Raw genomic sequence first — 18,093 nt, 5'->3', positions numbered from 1 at the left:
AGTGTTTTGTAGCCAAAGCTCTTTTTCCTTCTTCCTCCCCCTCTTCCCCCCCCCCCTTCCCTTTTAATACTAGTATATTGCAAGGTCTTCAACCTACATCTTAGCAGATGACTTGATGCACAGATTAAGTTTTTGCTTCGATGTAACATTTGGTGTGCATTTTAGCTAATTTCATTAATTAGTGAAGAAAAAGAGCATAAAATACACAGTATCATTACCTTTACATGTGTGTTAAAATCATTTCAAGGTATACCCTGAGGCTATTACATGTACAAAAACATGTATGTTTATAAACACTTCGATCTGGTATTTTGGAATTATTGTAAGAATATGATATACGCACAATTGAAGTGTTTAAAAATAATTTGACATTTAATGACAACGTTTTAACACGCACAAAAACCTAATAAACCTAATAGTATGGTGTTTTTAATGCACTTAATATTTTATTGAATAACAACAAAATAACTAAATATTCAGCACAACTATATACTGTTCCATGCATTAGACCAACCTACAAATATGTGACAAAGGCTGAAGGCCTTGTATTGGTACATAAAATAACTAAATATTCAGTACAACTGTATACTGTTCCCATGCATTAGACCAACCTACATGTATGTGACAAAGGCTGAAGGCCTTGTATTAGTACATGTATGTATAAAATGCACATATCTCTGTACATTTTAAAACCATCTAAATATTTTATATCATTAAAAATATAACTTGTACACACATCTCTCTGTATATTTTAAAACCAGGTTAATATTGTACACTCTGTGCTTCCTGGGTTGTAATTTCTTGAATGTTCTGTGTGTAAGGTACATGTAGTGATGTTTTAGTGATAGATTATAATTGAAAATTGATCAGTTTTCCTCTACCGATGTGAGAGATGATTGATCATGAAAATCCATAATCGATTGTGTGGTAAAAATATTAACTGTAATTGTTCCTCCATTTTAGTTGATGGATATGTTGCGGTTAAGCTTTGTTTTCATATGAACATAAAGAAAAAGTATCCTATATATTAATTAGTTATTAAAAATAAAATTATCAGTTGTTGGGAGTCTATTGCAGTGAACACGACAATAGGTACATGATCCTTATAATTAAAATCCATCTTTTGTTTATTTAATTCCAACTGATTATACAGTTGATCGATGATAAAATTCCAATCAATTCCCAACACTACATACATGTACATGTACATGTACATGTAAGTGTGTGTAGATCTCATATTCTAATTATATAATGAATACTCTTTTAAGATCAGACATAAATAAATATAGTTTTTCTTGATGTAATGTAACAGACTTGTGAAATATGTTGCACCTTTTTATAAAGGAAAAACCCCCCAACCCTATCAACATTTAAATTAATTTCATTGAAAGCACTCATAAATTTTAGTCTTTTCTTTTATGTAGTACTTTTTGGTGTAAATTTCAGTAATCTGATGTATTTAACCATGCTTATTGTCTACTCAAATTCAACTAAATGTTTTTTAGACACCATGGACGTTTATAATTATTTTGTAACCACCTTTGAAGACCATAATTAAAAAATCCCAACTTGTATGGATGACTAAATACTACATATACTATTAAAATTACTTTTGGGTCATGTATCCAATTTGGACAGTGCTGTTTACATATATGTGTAACACATGGCACCAGTGTGCAAGATATTAACAACTGGAATATACATTTCTACATTTGTTTTTCCTTGTCTTCGAACAACTGGCTAGTTAAGTCTATTTTTGTGTATGTGTTTTTAGGTTGAGGGGTTGGGGGGGGGGGGGGGACCAAACATTCTGGCATACATGTTCATGTAATCTTAATTTGTACATAGTTGATTTGGGTTGGGGTTTTTTAAAACATTTACCAGTACATTCCATTGCTATTGCTCAGTAACTGTTGCAAAAAGTTTCATTGAAAATTTGTTACATGTTAAAATTGGCCATTGGTTTTTAAACTACTTGCCATGCTGACACACCACATCCCACCCAATAAGTTGATCTCTGATCCAGTTCCCCATTTACCTCCTTTTTGTACAGTAAGCCCTACATATATGTACATTATTACAATACATGCCACAATTTTACACTGACCCTTTACACTGTAGTCCAAGTGTCCTTTTGCCCATACAGATACAATGTACATGTCATTATCTACTGTCTAAAACCATAGTGTAATAAGTAGGGCCAAGGTTACATGTATGTTGCTGAGGGAATAATCTTTATAAATGATACATCAAATACCTTTTGGATATAGGTTCTTGTAACTGATGAATAAGTAATTATTTACAGAACAACTGTCTTCGTGCCATTTCAGGAGGCAGTCTTTGTAGTAATACCAATATCTTGAAGACCATTGTTGTTTGGAATATGTGACACAAAGCTGAATGATTATCTTACAACTGATGAAAAATTGCAGAATAATGACATTTTAATTCTTTTGCCTTGCAGTTTGGTATTTAGATCCAGGTACCAATTATTTTTTTTAAAGTTATTGATTGAATATTATAGTGTTGTGGAATAATTGTGTTGAAAATATATAATTTATTTTCTTGCAAAATTGTATTTTGGATATGGTGATATTTACACACACACACACACACACACACACACACACACACACACACACACACACACACACACACACACACACACACACACACACACACACACATTAACGTAGGACACTGACACAAAATCTGTAGAAATGAACTGGTACTTAAATAGAAAAATAATATTGTTTGGCAGCACCCCAATTAATTAATGGCTGTTTGTTTCCAGCCTACAATACAAGGGAAGATTTTGTTTTCAAAATTTTGATTAGAAGAAAATTGATTAGCAGTTACTGTTTAAATGTTTCAAACTTGCATAGCAATCTCTGAAACTTGCGTAGCGAATCACGACATGATTCTGAAATAATGTTCCCTGAATAATTTCTAAACAATATGAGAAAAGTAAAAACCTTTTGCTGCCACATGGCATGTGACTACTTTTATTTTTTGATAAGCAGCAAGGGGTCTTTTTGTGTTATGAGAACTAAAAGGTTGACCTTTTAGGGGTTGAAAGTCAGATGTAGAAGTCAGTGTTTTTGTTATAGTGTTTTGTGAATTAGTCCCCAGCTCTCATTATACACTGTACATGTACATGTACATGTACATGTACCTGCATGTGTTTCATTATTTATGAATCCTAAATCCAAATTGCCAACTATACAGTGTACAGTATACATCATAGAGAGTGATTTTATTAATTAATGGCCAGACAGGAAGCTGGAATCACATGTCTTATAATTCAGATAACATTTCTAGGTTATTAGTGTTACTATTGAGACAGTCATGTTTAAAAAAATATAATGTACATGTATATTATACTTTTATATGCATGAACGCGTATGGTTAGCTATATTTTTGTAAGCTTATGGGTCTATTCTATGACATTACTACCTTTGTCTTATATAGCCTGGTGTTCGATGTTGGCAATTCTTCAGTGTTATTGGATGCAATAAGACTCATATCGCTTGTTATATGTTGGTTGCTGTGGTAAACAATAATAGCCAACTTTTCACATTTGCCATGATGTGTTGACCAAAACCTTTTTTTTTTTTACTTATAATGATGTCACATTGCATACATTTAGATCTATACTTTAACACAGATTGCAAACTTTTAAAGTAAAAATGAAAATTACTAAATTGGACATTTTTGTTTAATGATTATGAATGCTTCCGGCTGTGTTTGAACAAAACATGTGAGTATATATATTGGTGTTTTGTTAAATGCTCTGATTCATCAGCATTGTTGTTATGTAAGGGACATAAATCAGTTTTCAAATTGATATCCAATAGGGGATGTTATTTCCGACTCTGGAGAACCGATGTATGTCTGCCAAGGGTATGTTTATAGTCGGTACAGAATAGGTTTGTCAAGATGGGTGGCTGTTAATACAAGATGTATAAATCTGTTCTTCTGGAGAGCTGAATCTGGCTCAATAAGTGAAGTCCTCACAATACACATGTATGTTGTAGGATTGATTCCAGACCTCGTGGGTTATTTTTCATTCCAGCTAGGGCTTCACCACTTATATGTGGACTTATACGTTCTCATACAGGCCAGTTTGTAATTATTGGATAACAATGTCTGAGGTGGGGTGGGATGTAGCCAAGTGCTAAAGTGCTCGCCAGATACATGGTCAGTCTAGGATCGATCTCCGTCAGTGGCTATTTCTTGCTCCAGCCAGTGCACCACGACTGGTATATCAAAGGCGTTGGTATGTGTTATACTGTCTGTGGGATGGTGCATATAAAAGATCCATAGCAGGTGTCAGAAAAATCTTATGTGCTCTTCTAGTGAGTGTCGTTAAACAAAACAAACGTTATGTCTAAGGTGGCCTCTTGAAATATGTGGCATTTTAATAGACATGGTTCGCTTCTAAAGCAGATTTGATTGTACGTTTGTTTCTGAAATCAAGATAGTAGTACAGTCACAGTTGTGTATGTGAACACCTTTATTAAGCAGTGACCTGTTTTAAGAGGTTACCTAAAGCCATTTCCTCTAACCATCTGATGTAGTAGAAATTGGCATGTATTAATTTATTTATTAAACAGTAAATTGTCTGGAGATGCCACCTGAGGCAACAAAATAAGTTGACATCAGTTGTTCAGGTCATTAAGAGGTTATCACATGACACTGAAGTTGAGAAGTATACAGTACTTCACTCTGAACAACATCTGATTAAATGAAAACAACACCACATATTCTTTGATCATTAGTAGTTTATTCCAATGTAAGATTCACATACAAATATTGTATTAATAAAAACTAATATGAGTTAATAGTTGTATATGTTACTAGATACTATGCTTATGTTGATTAGCTCATAAAACTGTTTTTTTAAGCTGAATGGTGTCAATAGTGGAATGGCATAGCTTGACAGCTGTTACAAATTTTTACGATTACTCATGTTTGTGACTGTTTAGAAAAATATTGTACTTTAAAAAATTGTAACAACTAATACATGTATACTGGATATGTAAGAAGAAAAAAAATTGTTACATACAAAGCCAAAATGATGGAGCCACAATGTCTTGATGTTGACCTAAGTTGCTGTCACTTGTAAAAGAATGTCATGCCTCACACTTCAATAATGTTATTAACAAATAATCAAGTAAAAGTGATTGAGAAGTAATTTCCAGCACATCATGGTCTAATTTTAGACAGAGGCTTTGTTAGCAGCTGTTACACATATTGACAGTATATATACTGTATATATATATATATATATACTGTATATATATATATATATATATATATATATATATATATATATATATATATATATATATCTGTGTGTGTGTGTATTGTTATATATCTGTGTGTGTGTATTGTTATATATTTGTGTGTGTATTGTTACCTGTGTGTATTGCTATCTTATAGCTGTACTTCCAGTGACCCCATAACACATACATGTTGTTAAACCTGTGTTATGTCGTCACTCTATTAAGCAGCCACCTGTTTAAAGATTCCACCTTTTTACAATTCTTTAGAGGTCCATATTGCTCTTAAAATATACTCAACAAAATTAATTAATGGCCAGCAGATATTTTCTTTAAATAAAATAATAATAATAATAATAATGTTTTAAAAAACAACCCAGCTTTGATCTACCATTGTAAGATATCAGTGTTGTAGCATGTTAATAAACTGAATGACTTAAACAGCAAACAAATGACAAGTACAGTATCATTACAAACTGATGTGTTGAATGTGCCTTTGGGTAATTTTTGTAAGTGAACAAAAAAACCAGTGTGCAACATTTTTGTGTATTTCATGGGTCAAATTTTACTGAAAAAAATGCATTGGGAATGTCAGATAATTTAATATATAGGTTTTTATATGCACTCAGAAGTGAGGTTTTTTCCCCGTGACCAGATGTACATGTGTGTAAAGAAAGTAATGTCAACCAAGAAACTAAATTTTAGCCAGTTGCTGTAAGAGGACCAAGAACTCATAAATAGCTGTTTAACAGGCTAAACACAGGTGTGACTGCATTGTTGTCTGGGGTGACTCAAACGTTTTGTCAGGTTTACTAATCTGTTAACATTGTTATCTCTTTACTTAAGTTGTTGGTCTGAATGACCACTAGGGTTCATTGCTCATCCTTGAAATCTCGTGAATAAATATTGATCTTGGAGATAAGTGTAACTTTTCATCAGTATAGTGTCATGTACATGTACCATGTTTATTTCTTAACAAATTTGTAACTGAATTAATAAATGAGAATCAACAAAGAAGCAGCATTGACCTCTGTACCCAGAAGAGCAAAGTGTGAAAGAAAGAAAGAAATGTTTTATTTAACAACACACTCAATACATTTTAATTACGGTTATATGGCATCAGACATAATATGGTTAAGGACCACACAGATATAGAGAGGAAACCCACTGTCGCCACTTCATGGGCTACTCTTTCCGATTAACAGCAAGGGATCTTTTTATATGCACCATCCCACAGACAGGATAGCACATACCACGGCCTTTGATATACCAGTCGTGGTGCACTGACAAGCAAAGTGTGATGTAGGATTATTCACCTTTATTGAACCCCACTTGTTATTTTCAATCCCTGACATTATTATTAATTATACGTATGGTCCCACCCCCACAAAAATATTTCAAAATCCATTCTATATAACCCAGTGTATTAAAGCTAGGCCAAGGTACAGTGTATGCTGTTTTGTTCTTTCTTTCGGAATGTGTGTGTAAAAGATTCTGTTGTGCTATTTTGAAGGAATTGCAATTGTGATTATAGCAGGTTTCTTCTCTAACGTAAGACTCACGTTACATTTAGCATGTCAAGGTTTTATTACATATTTTAATACAGCTGAAGTAGAATTGAAAATTCCCAGTTATATATAAATGAAAGACATAAAATTTCCCTAAGTCAGAGCCATGGGCATCGAGTGAAATGTCAGAGATAAAAACCTGCATGTTTTATAACTGATAGTGACAAACCGTGTGTTAATAAATATTTCTTTCCTTTCACTCCTACAAAATCAATGTGTCAGACACTGGGTCCATCAAGCTTTCTCAATGAATAAATTACCTTTGTCTGGAGTATGTTCTTAATCTGCCAATTGCATACATTCAGTATATCTGTGGTTTTATTTTATTTGCAATATTTACACAGCATCTAATATCTCAAGTGATCAGCATCACAATTGAATCTTACATGTATGCAGTTAGCAAATGATGTTATTCCATCATATTTCCTTTTAGCCAGGAACACACCATTCCATTTGGAATGGTTTTCTGTAGTTAAATGATTTCAAAGATTTTACTGTTGCCTGTGATATTGATTTTTAAATAATTAAGGCTTGCTATAGAAATCTATGGACACATTCAAATAATGGAAGATTTTTCTGTGTCTTTCTAAGGCAAGGAAAAAGAAAATCACTGGAATAGAGACAGGGTTATAACATTCGATGATACATATTTTCACACTTAACATGAGACAAAGTTTCAGAACACTGTCCTGATATTTGTCAATGCACAATATTACCAATCTCAGTGGCATAGTTGTTAAGCAATCAGCCTTAATTAAGTCTGGTAGGCATTGGGTTCACATCCTCGTACCGACTCCAACCTAGAGTGAAATTCGATAGCTCAATGAAGTGTAATGCTAGGTTCAGACTACTAACTTCCAGTTGCTAGTCTGAGCACTCTTACAACTCTTATTCTCGTCGTATAACACATTAGTTGCTAATCTGAGCACACCCATCGTAAGTCACGAGTTGGGGGAAATTACAATGCAGCCATCAGGTTGGCCAACTTCATCGTAACAGTTGACACTCTGAACCTAGCATAAAGCAACTACACCAGTTTTCTCCTATAACTTCTGCCCTGGACAGATAGCTGAGGTGGGTGCCTAGGACAGCGTGCTTGAACCTTAATTGGTAACTAAAATCAAGTTGAAATAAAAAGAAAGGAATATTTGTTTGATGACACCTCAGCACATTTTTTAACTGCAGTTATTTGGTACCTTATTTTTGGTTCATTTTAACACGTGTTTGAAAGAGAGAGGAAACCTGCTTCCACTACATATGCTGTTCAACCGATAAAGCAGCAAGGGATCTTTTATATGCACTTTCCCATAGATAGGATAGTACTTACCACAGACTTTGAAGTACCACTTGTAGGACATTGGTAGGGATAGAGGGCAATTGGTCCAGTAACACTAGATTTAAATGAAATGGTACTGCCAACTGATAGCAGCAAGGAATGTTTTATTGGAACTTTGTCCCATCCTGATTTCCCTTCTCAGTGGACGTTAATACATACCAACTGTAAAATGTGAAAATTACAGGAGAGCCTACTGCTGTCATTTCTTGTTATTCAGTTCATGCATGTGTGTCACATGACACTTACTGATTGTAAAATAAAATATAAGTAATAAATATGATAAATGCGAGTCAGGTAGGATATCCAACAATAAAAATGAAAAATGCATAATTATGCATGATTTACGTGTCATTGCATGAATATTCTCAAATATATTTCCCTATATTCAGAAGTATTGCATTTTATAGACGGATAGTATTGCTGCTTATTTGCATACAAATTTACATGTTGCTGGTACATGCACATGAATATAGTATTTTTAGAAATTGTCCAAAAATTGCATTTACTGCTTGTCGCTAAAATAAATTACAACATGTATAGGGAAATAATTAAATGTTTTCTTTTAAAAGTGCGAAATGCATATGACTAAAATATTTTGCTGACATAGTATAATAAATGATGGTCAGTGACATGATAGGCAGCAACAGTGCTGGTCATTGTTGTAAATATGCCAGTCTGATTCTGACCTGACTAGTGATGACTATCAAGGCCAGAACCATACATATGGATGTTGATGTAGGTTTAAATAATGTTGACAGAAAAATACCAGTAATATGAATGGTAATGGCACCACCATTCCCTATGTTGTTACTACTTGCAGAAGCTTATTATACCGTAGTCCTGTTTTGGAAATAGGTTGTTATTTTTTTTTAATCAATATTTAAGATTAAGATTTGTGTTTCCAATTTTTTTCCAAATTACAGGGGCTGGATCTGGCTCAGTTGGTAGAGAGCACTTGCCTGAGGTGTTTCATTCAAAGGATTGAATGCCCTCAGTGGATCCAGTGTTCCATGACAGGTATATCAAAGGCTGTGGTATATACTGTCCTGTCCAGAAAAATGCATATAAAAGATTCCTTGCTACCAATGGAAAAATGTAGGGCATTCCTTGGACTATGTCACGGAAATCAAACGTTTGACATCCAGTAGCTGATGATTAATAAATTAATGTGCTCTAGTGGTGTCAGTAAAAAAAACCCACTTTAACTTTAGTTATAAGTACAAGTTAGTTGTCCTTTTGTAATTAAATTACCCAGTCTTTTGAAGTTATTTGTTATGAATAAATGATAGTTTGATTAATGATATTCTATAAATAAATTAACTTATTAATTGAAAATTAAATGTATATGGTTTTGTCATTTATGAATATTGTTGCTAGGCCTTCATGCAGCAACATTGTTGCTAGGGAAGTTGCTTAGTGTGTAATTAATGTAAGTAACTTTTGTGTCTAGGTAAATTTTGGTAATTTAATACATTTATGTACATATTTGTATTGCATAATATGTTTACTAAAAAGTGACTAATATGTGTTGTCACACAAATATTCACTACAATGCATGACATATTGAAAAAGATTACATATTTGTATATGAGACATCAGTGACATCACTTTCATTGTCTTCTCTGTGTTTTCTATGGAAATGACCTTTGACCTCTAATTGTTGACATCACAAGATCAGAATTTTCATTATGTTTGCTATCACATAATCATGTATGAATGTTATATTTGGCTGATGGGTAATTTATACTCATCAGAAATTGATCACCATCCTAAAATAGAAGACACTATCATAAGGTAGAACATCTGATTATTAATACATTTTAAACTAATGGACTAAATGAAATGGGAAAATCATGGCTTACAAAACAGATGGACAGTGTTTTGAAGTAAGTTGTAAATTAAGTCATATTTTGACATACCATATTTATTGCATGTATGTATATATATACAGACCTCATTGCAAAATAAAAAAATAAAAATAAAATGATTAATTGCTTCCCTTAGATTATGGGGAGCCATTTAAAATATTACCATATTCAGCACTGATATTTAATCCTTTTGTGGTACTTTTTAAAATTATTATTCACATGCTTAGACTAGAGGAGCTAAAAATTACTCTCAACTGCACTTGAAGTTACTGTTTTTTGCCAATATTGTTATAAGGTGTGGGCATGTATTTTCAGCATGTTGGTATTGGTGGATTTCTAGTTATATCAATTTGTAAGTTTGGAATGGGAAGTGATGGATTGAAAACACCCACTGATATGGGAAAAAATTGTTTACAAAACCCCCATCATTTTACTTTTTTCTAATTCTCCAAAAACTAAATTTATGGTTTGTAAAATCAGCAACGAGATTCTGCATACATGCCTCTTTCTGATAGCATCTGCTATTATATATATCATCTTTCAGTGCTAGCTGAAATTGAATGCAGACATTTGTACATTATATACAGTGTATAAAATACTATGTTATTTGCATGTTGTGTGTATGGTATTACAAATGTGTATTTTAAGCATTTTTATTTCTTTTCAGGGCAAGAAAAGACCCCGATGAAGGGTTTAGCACCAAGAGATGTACAGCTTGGTTCCATGAATACACTGGTGAGATGCTTACTCTTTTTAGTGTATTTGCATAGACGACATCATTTGACGTACATGTTTGTAGGAATAGAGCATATAAATTATCTCTTTCTGCTAATTGAAAAGAGTAGTCCATAAAAAAGTGGCAGCAGTGGGTTTCCTCTCATTATTGGTGTGGTCCTTAACCCAGATGCCAGATAAATGTAAATAAAAATGTACGTGTTGAGTGCATTATTAAATAAAATATTTCTTCTTCTTTTGGTATATATTTATGTAGTGAAGAATATGAGTAGATTTGTAAAAAATAATTCACAAGCACCGTAGTCAAGTTATCTGGTAAAAAAATGTTTTTATCGAATTTATACTCTCTAGTTTATTCTCCAATTTATTCCATTCTGCACTAATTCTAAAATTTAATGCAAAAAATGATTTAATTTAATTTTTGTTTTATTATTTAAAAAGAAAAATAATGAAGAATTGGCTAAAATTTCATTGAATTTTTACAAAACTAACAGATCATTCACACTTAGTTTCACAAGCCTACAAATTGTACATTACGGAGGAGGGTTTAATGTCAGTGTACACTTTAAACAAATTATAAAAATAAAAAATATTTCTGACAAAAATCAATATTTTTTCATTTCACTTTTAGGATGTGAAAAGTGTTACTGAAAAATAAGTAGTTTGTATGCTCATGAATATTGAATGGTCACTAATAACCCAAAACCACAAGCTGTCTATCAATCTGATAGGGCAGTTGTAATTGTATACCTAGGAGCCCGATTGAGATCAGTATATTAGTGCATCTCTATAAGGTTAGAAAAGATAATCCATCATAAGTGGCTGATGGAGATGGGGAAATCTTAACATGAGAAATATGACTGATTGTCTGAAACGAGCCTTGACAAGTTGATAAAAAGAGTCGTATCTCAAGCGTTGGGATTTCTCTGTCTTCAGCTGATACTGGTGATGGATTACTTTAAATAAGAAATAAAAAATCCAAAAAAATTTGAAAAATTGTAATAAAATTATTGAAATGCAATTAGTGCTACTTCACACAGCAAGCCTCTTATAGATGCATGATGTCATTTAGTGCATCTTGCAATAAGTGGCTGAAATTCAGGGAAAGAACACAATAATCTAGTATCCCATTGCAAAACAGAATTTACATTATAATCAATTGCCCTGCATGCAAATAGTCTCATTAGATTTCCCATGTTCCAGTCAGGTCATCTTGACTGGTTTGTAAAGCAGGGCTCGAAATTGACAGGGAACATAGGGCAGCTGCTACTCCAGATACACAATATTTGCTTTTTGATAATCAGTTCCACAAGTAGCATTTACTTTCCATCTTAAAGCATTATACAACTTTTCAGATTGAGAAATTAGTGCCATCTATGTTGACATTAGGATGACCAGCATTAGATTAGATATTGTAATAAAAGGGAAAATCCCAAACAAATATAATTAGTTTAAATTTACATAAATGAGGGTACAACTTTATCACATTGATCACATTGATCACATTGACAGACCACATATTTGATTTTGATACTAAAATTATGCATGTGTATAATAGTAGTCAAATATTTTAATACACATGTAGGCTACCAGAGGTGTGAACAAACAGTAATAATTTCCGGTTCCCTCCCACAGTTGTAAGGGCGGGACATAGCCCAGTGGTAAAGCGCTCGCTTGATGCGCAGTCGGTCTGGGATCGATCCCCGTCGGTGGGCCCATTGGGCTATTTCTCATTCCAGCCAGTGCACCAAGATTGGCATATCAAAGGCCGTGGTATGTACTACCCTTACTGGGGGATAGTTTATATAAAAGATCCCTTGCTTCTAATCGAAAAGAGTAGCTCATGAAGTGGCGACAGCGAGTTTCCTCTCTCAATATCTTTGTGGTCCTTAACCATATGTCTGATGCCATATAACCGTAAATAAAATGTGTTGAGTGTGTCATTAAATACAGCATTTCTTCCTTCCCACAGATGTCCCACAATGCAGACATCCCATTTGATAGACACAATTGTTTATTAAGCTATGTAATTGTATCCTACATGTATACACCTCTGCATGCTGTAGTGGCACTGCTCCAGTCTATCAGGCAACCTACTCCTGCAGTGGGTTTGCAGTGATAATCAATTAGCTGAATGACTTTACCATAGTACTGTTTTTATTGCACAGTACCTATTTTTTTTACATACAGTGAAACCCATCTAAATTGGACATCCATTGGACCAAGTGTTTTGTCCAGTTTTCTGAGGTGTCCAGTTTTCAGGGGCCTGCAAGTTTATCATCGAGTTATAGTTCAGTACAGCAATGTTAGCTAGACATTCCATGTTGAAAATCAACATGGCAATGAAATGCTACTGACATCTTTTTGACACCGCCTATATTTTGCTAAATAAATGGTTTTGAAACAAAATCAAATTATCTTTAATTGCTTAATTGTTATTTGCCAACCATACCCAGTTATATGTAACTTACCATGTGCATATTGCACTAGTTGTGTTTGCAGTCAGGTAATCCGACTGAAGACGGCAGAGTGAATATAAAACAAATCAATTAGTCTCTGTAGGATCGATCCCTGTCAGTGGGCCCATTGGGCTATTTCTCATTCCAGCCAGTGCACCACGACTGGTATATCAAAGACCGTGGTATGTGCTATCCTGTCTGGGATGGTGCATATAAAAGATCCTTTGCTACTAATGGAGAAATGTAGTGGGTTTCCTCTATGACTATCAAAATGACTAAATGTTTGATATCCAGTAGCCGACAATTAATAAATCAATGTGCTCTAATGGTATCGTTAAACAAAACAAACTTTCAATGGCGCCATAATGATTGATAATGCTCTAATCGTCTGGTTTTCAGAGGTACATTTTTAGATTAAATAAAGAGTTCTGGACTGAATTATTTATATCCAGTGTTTGGTTTAGAGAGGTTTTCGGTTTAGAGAGGTCAACTTTAGTGCTAAACGATGCGTAAATCATGGGACCATGAAAAACATCCTGTTTTGAGACAATTCCGGTTTAGAAAGGATCCGGTCTTTAGGGGTTTTCACTGAATATCAATCCACACTTGTAAGCAACTTAGAGAACATAATTGTAATCTACTAAATAGAAGTAATAAATGTCAATGCTTTTTGAGTTACATTTTGTAAGAGAAATGATCTCAGTAGCTTTTCTACTGCAACATCCTCATTTAATTTATTTCATAAGACATTGTTTTATATCAGGGATTATTATTTCTCCCATCCCAAGCCATGCAAGACAGGCGTATTCCATGATGTCAGCCCATACGGAATAAATCGGGTCTTGCATGACCACGTGACTTCTGTTGTTTGAGCTGATATTAAAGGTCTACTTTTATCAAAAACGTAATTCACTTTTGTTTGGCATCTACGTATACCTTTTACAATATATATGAAGTATCAATAAAATAAATTTTACAAAATGTACCCATTTTTAATATATTCGCAATAAAAAGTCGCATTTTTCCCATCACTTGCCAAAAAGCCTCTGAACTCCGAAAGTTCAGTCACGTGACCCGTGACGCGACAAAAGGCATAACATGAAAGGCGATTCGCAGCCTTTCAGACATTTTACATGGAAGTGGAACATGTGTATTTTTAAAACACTAAAATGTTATTCTACTGAATTGAATTGTATGTTTGGAATATTATTTTGAAGATGTCTTTCAAATGTGAAACATGGTGAACCATTGTTCGGTGTACAAAAGCTGCAGTTAAAGGCAAAAGAAGTTTGCATATTTTTCCGAAAGACAAACCGACATTGTTTGCACGGAAGCAGTTCTTAAACCGAACGTGTGTATTGGAAAGGACCGTCAAGATGGGATTCGATTTGCAGTGACCACTTCACACCTGGGGATTACGATAATTATCTAAGATAGGGCGTAGTAAAAAAAATTGTTTGGTTCCGGTTACCCGACCGTCCCTAAATTTTTGGTGCCGACCCTAAACTTTTTTTTAACCTTTTCCCCACCCTTTTTTTTCCACCTGTTTTATTTAATAATCCATTAATATCAATCCTAATTTTCGTCGACTCTAAAAACAACAACTGCAGAGAGATGCCACGAGATCTGTCAGTCCAAGATCTCGTTACCAGAAGACCCGGAACACTTCGCGCAATTTTACTTCCGAAGAGTTCCAAATGAAAAGCTTCCGAGAGCCATTCGGAACTCCTCGTACATTTCCACGAAATATAAGCGTAGCGGAATGTGACGAGGTGTTCCGATTCCTTGAATGTCGTTTCATTTGAAATTGATTTAAATACATGTGTAATATTATTTGATTTGAATGAGCACATTTTTGACATTCTACTCTGTAAATGGAAGACGCCATTGACACCACATGCTCTCGGACGTGTTCTCGTACTCATTCGGAACTACTCGGAACTTGTGAATCCAATCTTCAAAATGTTACGCTAGTTTACTGTTAAAAAGCAGAATGATACAAATGTCCAGTCTATTTTGGTAGGGGAATTCCCTAAAACGTAATCGAACTTCTAGAAATACCGAGTTACGATTCAATGTTAAACATAAAGAGTAAACATGAAAATAGCCGATTATGCTGAAAAGATTATTTAAATTAAATATTTAGACATCATCTCTATCAATATTTTGCATTTGTTTGACAAATAACCCCTGTATTTATTATTAAATATGATATCCATGGCATTTGAAATGAACTGGTAGTACCCAAAACCTTAAGAAATGACAACTCTTTTCACATTTAATAGCGTCTGCAGTGCTGTAGTTGTGAGGGGGTGTAACCATGTTGTGGATCAGACCTTTAAAAGCAAAAATACAAACCTGTTTTACCTCTTTGTCAACAGTGCAAAGATACTGTGCAGTGTCCTTATGGACGACCAAAAGGGAAACTGTTTTCCTGAAAATAGTTTTCTTTTGATATCTCTGCTATGAGGATAGTTAGTATGGAGATCTTTTTGTTAACTTATTTTGTTAATTTTTATTGACATCTTCGTTGTGTTCATGATGTACATTTTGTTACTGCAATACTGGCAATGAAATAGGCCGGGAAGATCAGTGTTGTTGCTGTAGTTGTGAGGGGGTGTAACCATGTTGTGGATCAGACCTTTGATATTAAAACTTTTTTCCAATGAACAAATTATAGTGTTATTTTAGTGTTATCGTAGTTTATAACCTTACCGTGTAGTATTAGACTTGGGTGGTGTTTACATTAATACCGATTGTGGTTTGACTAGGTTACGACATGGTTTTTTTTTATAGAAAATAATTAATGATTCTCATTAGAGTATGTATTGTCAGTTGCACTGTAACACAAAGAAAGAGCTTTTAATATATTAATCTGCTATACTATTCAGGAAATATTAGCTCGAAAATGGGGGGGGGGGGGGAGTTTTCCCTACCTACCTACCCTATTTGTTTTTGGCATGTAACAGGAACCAAACAATTTTTTTTACTTGGCCTAGTCGATGGAAAAGGCACCAAAACTTTTGAACTTGTCTGTTCCAAACCTGTATCCCCTGTTCAGCCTATTTGCAGCCCGGAGCCCGAACGTCGCCTGGAGACAAAAACAAAGCCCGAATGTTAATGCTGAGGTGTACATTGTTCATATTTGGCACAAAGATACAACTCAACACGATGCATTTATATACACAAATGTATGTTAAAAAAATAAATGTAGGAAAAATATTTTTTAGAAAAAAAATTGCGGTTTTCATGTTCGGGCTGTACATAACAATATGCCAAACATCGCCCGAAGACAAAAACAGAGAGGCCTACCGAATGTTAATGTGATTTTTTTATAAAAAATATTTTTCCTACATTTATTGTTTTAACATATATACAGTGACAGTCAGATCTCGTTACAACGACCGTCGTTACTGCGACATTTACACCATCTGACCACAAATTGTCAGGAACAAACGTACATCAGTGTTATTCTGTTCATTACAACGGAATTCACACCTTCCGTAATTAGGAACAAACGTGCATCCGACGTCTGAAAACACCTTTTTACAACGACATTACATAATCACAGATTATCACAGATATTGGCAGTACACACACAACCACTTAGATTCCTTGATCTCGTAGTGAGCCGACTGTGTCACATGCTGTCTGAGCTACCGATGTCTGCAAAATCTGTAGACATGTATTGTTTTTGCAAATAAGCCTTTAGTTAACCAATTAAATGATTAACATCTCCAGGCGACGTCCGGGCTCCGTGCTGCAAATAGGCTGACCGCATTTGGCTCGACGGATCATCGTCGGTGTACTACGGTTCAAACTGATAAGGAAGTACCCCTAACAGATTTTCTCCTTCTTCCTCACTGTCACGGGGATTCTATAATTCCCGTAACTGAGTAAAACACGATTATCAAAATATCTCTCCTAACTGTATATCTATTAGATCTCTCTGTAACAGGCTGTTAAACCTAGTATGGCTCGTCTCTAGGTATGATCAGAGATACGATCTTATATAAAGTATATATAATATAGCACGTTAGTTCTCTAGAAAACACAACAAAAACACAATACACTTTGGAATCTGTATTAATCTACGCTGACAAATGTACAGCCGTAGTAGCAAAATAATAACAGCAATAATAACAACCCAGAACTGATCACTTAATTAGTTAATCTCTAGGTGTCTAGTTACACAATATGCGAATCACTTCACCGTTACACCACACCCGCACGTGTGATAATTGAGAAACGCTTACAGGAGAAGTTAATTAATAAAGGAATTACAACACCATTCCTAACTGGTTAATTTATAATTAACCCTTACTACTCGTTCAGTAACGTGTGATAATTTAGAACGCTTCTTGGGGAACTTAATTAATAAAGGAATTACAGCTCTATTCCTAACGGGTTAATTTTTAATTAACCCTAACTACTCTTTCAGTAATCTTGTGACACAGAATTAATACTTATCACAATAAAGACAATAACCTACAGTGTACCCAGGGTCTTCTAGGATGACTGGCTAAGCTTTATATTACCAAATACTCATATAATGTTAGAACAATAAGTCTACGATTTACTTCGTCAGATGACCGAAGACACTGTCTAAGGAATATTGGTATAATACAGTATTAAAATATTTAAGTCACATCAATCACATCAAGGTTATACACAGAGCAGAAATGATATTTACCAAAGTCCAAACGGACTAACGTTCCTCCGGAGCCTTCCTAATCGTTCTCCTAGATATCTCTAAATCCTAGCTATTTATTCCAAAATCAGAATTGGCCTGGGGGGAACAAGGCGGCACCTCACGTATCATCTCATAGTCTGACTCTCTTA

General features: G+C 34.3%; 1 protein-coding gene across 5 annotated transcripts in view; it reads left to right on the top strand.

Moving 5' to 3' along the window:
• Positions 1 to 18,093, top strand: part of LOC121376479 (DCN1-like protein 4) — a 68,140-nt gene that overhangs the window by 37,715 nt on the left and 12,332 nt on the right. For 3 of the 5 annotated variants that reach the window (XM_041504359.1, XM_041504357.1, XM_041504361.1), the window contains one exon: positions 10,725 to 10,792. In XM_041504359.1, the coding sequence (XP_041360293.1) occupies positions 10,725 to 10,792 (68 nt within the window). Of the gene's footprint in view, positions 1 to 9,854; positions 10,076 to 10,724; positions 10,793 to 18,093 lie in introns of those variants that run through there. The other 2 variants (XM_041504358.1, XM_041504360.1) reach the window with 2 other exon arrangements.

The sequence above is a fragment of the Gigantopelta aegis genome, chromosome 6 (genome assembly GCF_016097555.1).
Source record: "Gigantopelta aegis isolate Gae_Host chromosome 6, Gae_host_genome, whole genome shotgun sequence".
Lineage (NCBI taxonomy): Eukaryota > Metazoa > Mollusca > Gastropoda > Neomphalida > Peltospiridae > Gigantopelta > Gigantopelta aegis.
The sequence above is the reverse complement of the archived record's forward strand: the minus strand, read 5'-3'. Positions and strand labels throughout refer to the sequence as shown.